The sequence below is a fragment of the Galdieria sulphuraria genome (genome assembly GCF_000341285.1).
Source record: "Galdieria sulphuraria unplaced genomic scaffold scaf_122, whole genome shotgun sequence".
Classification (NCBI taxonomy): domain Eukaryota; phylum Rhodophyta; class Bangiophyceae; order Galdieriales; family Galdieriaceae; genus Galdieria; species Galdieria sulphuraria.
Genome location: NW_005178353.1, coordinates 2198 through 8349, shown reverse-complemented (window position 1 = coordinate 8349; position 6152 = coordinate 2198). Strand labels below are relative to the sequence as shown.

The 6152-nt window shown below is 37.2% G+C and overlaps 3 protein-coding genes across 3 annotated transcripts; 2 read left to right on the top strand and 1 right to left on the bottom strand.

Moving 5' to 3' along the window:
* Gasu_62410 (agmatine deiminase) lies at positions 1–725 on the top strand (the record flags this gene model as incomplete). The annotated part of the gene is made up of 1 exon (XM_005702577.1): positions 1–725. A coding segment is annotated over one exon (666 nt), but the record flags the coding sequence as incomplete, so codon positions are not given.
* Positions 726–2479: 1754 nt separating this feature from the next.
* Positions 2480–3764, top strand: Gasu_62400 (aquaglyceroporin related protein, MIP family). Its single transcript, XM_005702576.1, has one exon. It carries the CDS (start codon positions 2507–2509, stop codon positions 3620–3622), a length of 1116 nt encoding a protein of 371 aa, XP_005702633.1. The 5' UTR covers positions 2480–2506; the 3' UTR covers positions 3623–3764.
* A 1075-nt stretch (positions 3765–4839) lies between these two features.
* Gasu_62390 (uncharacterized protein) lies at positions 4840–5899 on the bottom strand. Its single transcript, XM_005702575.1, has one exon. The coding sequence runs from the start codon at positions 5868–5870 to the stop codon at positions 5343–5345; it is 528 nt and encodes a 175-aa protein (XP_005702632.1). The 5' UTR covers positions 5871–5899; the 3' UTR covers positions 4840–5342.
* Between the last annotated feature and the right edge of the window lie 253 nt (positions 5900–6152).

The following is a 6152-nucleotide window of genomic DNA, read 5'->3' as shown; positions in this document are numbered from 1 at the left end:
AATGTATCTCAATATTATGCAGGTATGGTTCTTGAAGGAGGTTCCATCTCAGTGGATGGACAAGGAACACTAGTGACGACAGAAGAGTGCTTATTGAATCCAAATAGAAACCCATCCATGTCTAAAGAAGAAATAGAGCATCGCCTCCAGGAATTCCTCGGAATTAAGAAAGTTATCTGGTTGCCTTATGGAGTCTATGGCGATGATGACACAAATGGACATGTGGATAACATGTGCCAGTTTACTCAGCCAGGAACCGTTGTGTTACATTGGACTGATGACCCAAAAGATCCTCAGTATGAAAGGTCTCATGAAGCCTATGAACGACTTAACAGTACTACCGATGCGAAGGGAAGAAAGATTAAAGTGTTCAAGTTGCACCTTCCTGGCCCTTTATACCGGACTGTTGAGGAACAGTTTTTCTTTGATGGTTGCAAATTACGACCAGCTGGACAAAGACTTCCTGCGTCCTATGTGAATTTCTACGTGACCAATGGAGGAGTTGTAGCTCCGAAATTCAACCACCCAAACGATGAACTTGCTAAGAAAACATTAGAAGAAGCCTTTCCAGGACGACGCATTGTTCAAGTATATGCCAGAGAAGTTTTACTTGGTGGAGGTTGTCTGGGTTGTATCCATTGTATGACTCAACAACAGCCACAATAAGGGCTTTTATATGAAATCTTTGTTCTTGTGTCTTTCTCTATAAAGGTATAATACGTTTTTGTTCAAAAATATTGGCAATGATTTGTTTGATCATCACCTTGTATTATTGGTTTGTGAAGTCCTTATATTGGAAACTTGCAGCATTCTCTTCATTGAGAAACATAGCCTTGGAAATATTAAAGGAAAGAATCGAATCTCTTTGAATTATAGAAATAGGAAGACATAGAAATAGAATCGATCCAATGGACATACTTTTTAAGTTTCGTGCCAGGACGTTATTACAGGTTATGATGTTGGCTTCAGCTTGCTATACTTTTTGTCTTGTTTATCTTATTTCATGTTGATTTTACTGCCTTTTTCGTTATTTGTATCTTTGATTCTTGATGCAAGTCTGTGCAAGCTTGTTTCAGTGTTTTGAAGCAGCTCACAGGATAATTGAAAGGAATCGTATACTCTTTTAAAAACAAGAATGTGCTCAATTGTGAAGTGTGAAGAAAAGGAGAATTGTATGTACCTTGTTCATCAATTTTTTTGTAGCTGGAAAAAAACATGGACTATTTGGTTGTATATCAAATTCCTTTTTATAGCAATGACATTTTGTCAAGTATCTTTATAGCAGTTTATTCATCGTATCGCACACTTTTGAACTGTAGTGAAACTAAATACAAACTTACTAGAAACCATAAATGATTCAAAATAGAAGAAACAGCATGACTAGGGACAAAACCATTCAGAGTTTGACATTTATAACGAATACTTGTTCCAGAGAAGGAAAACCACATTCTGGTCTGAAAAAGTAAGGTCTAACAAACTTCTTTGAAATTGTGGCATCGAAGCTAATTCTACTATCAACTCCAAGCTTATTGTGAAACAAGATATTGTTTGCTGGTTTTTCAAGAAACTCTCATAACATATGTGTCAAGCTACACTTCTTAATTGTTAATTGTGATAGCGTAATCTTAGGAAGACACCTATCGTTTTCTCTTATCATACTAAATGTTTTCATCAATATTCGCTGTGAAGGCACTTTCAGTAACTTCCTTTGCATTATCTCCTTGTATATGCGGTTATAGGAAGCCACCAAACGGTCATAGTTGGAGGGGAAAAAAAGTGTCCGACCTGATGAGTTGGACTACTTTATCTAAGGAGAGCTTTTGAAGTGTAATTTGTACAAGTTTCAGAATACCTTGTGGGGCTTTAGTCTAAAAAAGTTTAGTGTTAAGTACAGGACGTTATTGGTGTGTAGTTAAATGATTTTCTAAAGCTTTCCAATAAGCTTTTTGGAGAACGTTCTTTTTTTCGAGGAATATTGGAAAAAATGGAACAAACTTTTCTTTAATTAAAGAATCTTAGTTTTACACTGAAGCTACCAAAATATCGAGCTCACAGTCGTTCAACAACTTCAACCATTCCAGGTTTCTAGATGGCAGGTTACCTTGTCGGTAGTTATACTTTTGAAGCTTGAACAAGGTGCTTCGTCAGAAAAAGACTTGGTGTTTTAGTGGAAGCTTGCTTTTGAATTTTCTTTCTGATGGAAAGATTACAGAGTTGCCATACTATGAGCTCTGCTGCAACGACGACTGTTATATTTGTTAAAGGAACAAGGCATGAACTATGAAGATAGATAATGATCCTGTTCCGATTTCCCGAAGACACTCATGTACCAGGGAGGCAAAAAACTGTAGGGTTTCGACGCTTCCGACGCTAAAATTACAACTTATCTGCACAGATCGCTGCGATTTGTAGAAATGGCCCTTTGTCGCGTAGACTATTCCATTCCATCTTCAATACATTCCGTAAAAAGAGTTTCTTCGACGTCTTTTTTTATTGTGGATTCTTGATGGCAGTTGATCACCAAGAAGTTGATCCAGTTGCTACTAGCAGCCCAGTTGCTCCCATAAAACCCCCTCATTTACATGTTGACTGGTCAAAGATAGGACTTACACCCTCTAGACTACAGTTTCTTGCTGAACTGGTAGCAGAGTTTATTGGTATTTTTTTGCTTATTTTGGTTGGAGACAGTTGTTCGAGTATGGCTTTGCTCTTCTCACCTAGTCCTTATTTGACATCCTATTGGGGAGTTTGTATCACATGGGGTTTAGCAGTCACTTTTGCTATTTATGGCACGGGTGGTGTCTCAGGCTGTCATATCAATCCTGCAGTCACTGTAAGCTTTGCACTATTCCGAGGTTTTCCATGGTGGAAAGTGGTGCCATATATTATTGCACAGTGGATGGGTGCATTTGTAGGCGCTTTTTCTGTATACAATATGTATTTTCCCATATTTACAGCATATCTCAACAGCAACAATATTACCAAGCAAGATTCAGTCACTAGCTCAGAATCTTTCTTTACTTCGGTCAATGAGCATCTCACCAATTATGATGGTTTTATTGGACAAATATATCAAACTGGCATTTTATTATATGGAATCTTTGCCGTTACTGACCCATTCAATCCCAACTCGTTTAGTCACAATGGATTGAAAGCATTGCTTATTGGTTATGTAGTTGCAATGGTTGGTGGTGGATTTGGCTTTCTTGAGGGTTTTGCTATCAATCCTGCAAGAGATTTTGGTCCAAGGGTGGCTGCTTATGCTCTCGGTTGGGGGAAGGCTGCCTTTCCTGGTTTCCATAATTATTGGTGGGGTCCTATTTGTGGACCTTTTATTGGAGGTCCACTTGGTGCATTTATTTACGAAGCCTTTAATCGTCCTTTCATGCCAGGAGTTCAAATGCACGGAGATACCCCTCTGATGAAAGCTTGGAGTCGATTGATTATTTGGCTTTTCCCAAAGCTCGCAGTTTCTCAGGATGACTATGGTAGAACAGATAAGATGAATGTGATTCTTGAAGATCGTTTTCATAGTGACTATCATCATGCTATGATAGATGTGGGTCCAGGTGGGACAGTTCCACAAGAGTCCGGTATTGAGGGCCTTGATAAGAGTTTGTGACGTGGTTTGCATTTTTGAGTTTTCAAACACAACAAGATTCGTAAAAGCTCATTGTATCGATGCAAAATAAAAAGTTGTTGAGGAACGTTTCATGATGTCTCAAGTCATCATGAGGTTACTCACATTATGTTTTAGAAACACAAAAAAACATTATCCAAACCAGAAAAAGAAAGCAGCTTTTGTATTCGTTTCACATTGAGATCTAAGAAAATTTGCGAATATGCAACTAGAATGATAACCAAAGCTGGAGAGGGAGAGAGAGAGAGAGAGAGAGAGAATATTCCATCACCACAATCTTCTTGACTGATTGTGGAATACCTACATTCCCAGTGTTATCGAAGTTACTACAGATAATGACTGTTACAACTACTGCCATTCACAGATACCTGAAATTTCAATGAGAGCTCGTTTCCATTCTTTTTTAGAAATAGAGCAGTTTCTTTGACTGATTGTGATATACATTGTTCAAAAAAGAGACCGATTTTGGATAAAGACATTGATATAGAAGTGGCAATTTATATTATCGATATGCCCATGAGAGGAACACAGCTGTCCAACAGAATCTTGTCCACCCTTTCACGCTGCTTCAAACAGTAATTGTACGTTAGTTGCAGATTGTGGTTACAATGAAAATGTACTTTGACAGTCAGAAAAGATTAGGTTGAGTACTATGTGGGAGACATGCACATATGAAATAAAGCCAAATGAGTGAAAAATATGTATAATCGTTGCAAGTTGGCAACAGTTAAGGAATGCTGCAATAAATACGAAGGTGAAAGTAAAAGAAATAAAAAACGAAACTGGCTTCCTCTTCTTCATGTCTCTTGTGATAGTTTTTGGTCTGAACAGTTGTACTTTACCGAAGAACGTTTCGGAAGTGAGTCTTGGTCCAAAAAATTGAACCAACTTTCAAGAAAATGGCGTTGTTAATCTTATGGTCGAGGCTTTGTTGCATTCAAAAACGAAGATAACATTGCTACCATTCTGACTGAATACAAAAAGATAAGGACATCAGTTTCAATTAAGATTGCTATAAATAGTTTTATCCATAATGCCAAGTGCCGAAATCTTTGCACAACTTTTGCAGATGTTCTTGTCTGTCTTAGATTCATTGTATACTTTTGCTCTTTCTGAACAACTTGGCCAAATATTGTATTTTTCTATTTGGTTGTAGATTTGTCCCTTTGGTTTCTTGGTCAAACTCAATCAATTTTCGGTAAATAGCATTAGTTTTTATTGTTGGACTTGGCATTTTCCTTTCGCAATAACGCAAAAGAAATGATTTCTTATTCTGGTGATGATCAAAGGAAAAAAGTCACTTTGAGTGGAAAATCTGTGGACTGTATCAAGCTTTGAAGGATGTACTTGATGCCACATACAAACCAAACAAAGATAAGTTACTCTAGTACATACATCATACACTGTAACTTGATTCTATTGAAGAGATATACTCATGACCCTTATTGTCTGCAAATCTTAGGGAATAAATATTGTCAAGATTCAAAGAAAGCAAATCACGAGGTTCCATCCTTAAAGTCCATAGAAATAATGAATGAAGGCCTTGGTCTTTTGCAACAAACAAAGTTAGGATGCCGTGCACGTAAATCTCTGAATCTTGTCCTATAATCAAGAATTAAGGATAGTTTTAAATGCTCTGGAAGCTTTTACAACAATACAATCATATCGATATGAGATGTCTGTAGTTTCCAGACAGGGAAAATTATACAAAATGTCTCCAGGTAGTAAACCCTTCGGGAATCATTAGTGTGTTTGGCTTTTCATATGCCTTGTATAGAATTTGCTTTCCGTCAGTAGTTCGCCTTTTTAAAGTTTTTTTTCTTTTCGACTTGGAAATCACTGAATTTGGCCAACTGAATTGGCTGGTTGTTCTATTTAAGCTTCCTCCTTCGACGACATCAGCATTTGATTTGGCTCCAACAACAAGTTTCAAATAGTGAGTCACTCTTCCATATTCTTCATTATCCATCTCAAATTCTGTTTGTTTCTTGTCATGGTTTCTGCAACTTTGAGAATTGTATAAGGATTCATATTCTTCATCAACGCACAATGTTCCTTCATTCTTACCACAGAATATGCCGTCTTTTGATGAAGGAAATGTTTCCCCTACAATAACACTTCTACAACATACATTATTCGATATGTTAGATAGAGGTTTGCGACTATCCATTCTTAGTGAAACGCGTTGCCCTCCCAAAATAGCCAACGAAAGAAATCGGGTCTGAAACATCGAAATTTAAATTTAAAACGATTAATGGGAAGGCGGGTCAAATTGTAAGAAAAGCTTCCAGAAAGACCTTAAAAAGAGAACTTTAGGGGCAGAGGTTTAAGATGTTCTTTCTAGTATATCATCCAATTCAGACTAGATTCTCTGTTTTCAATATTACCAACATGGTATTCATGATCGTTTATTCTACCGAACAAATGTATTCGACAGACTGAATTATTTCAAAAGGAATGGGAAAATAGCATATCACCAGTCGTACCTCCTTGAGCCAGCTTTCCTTAGAGA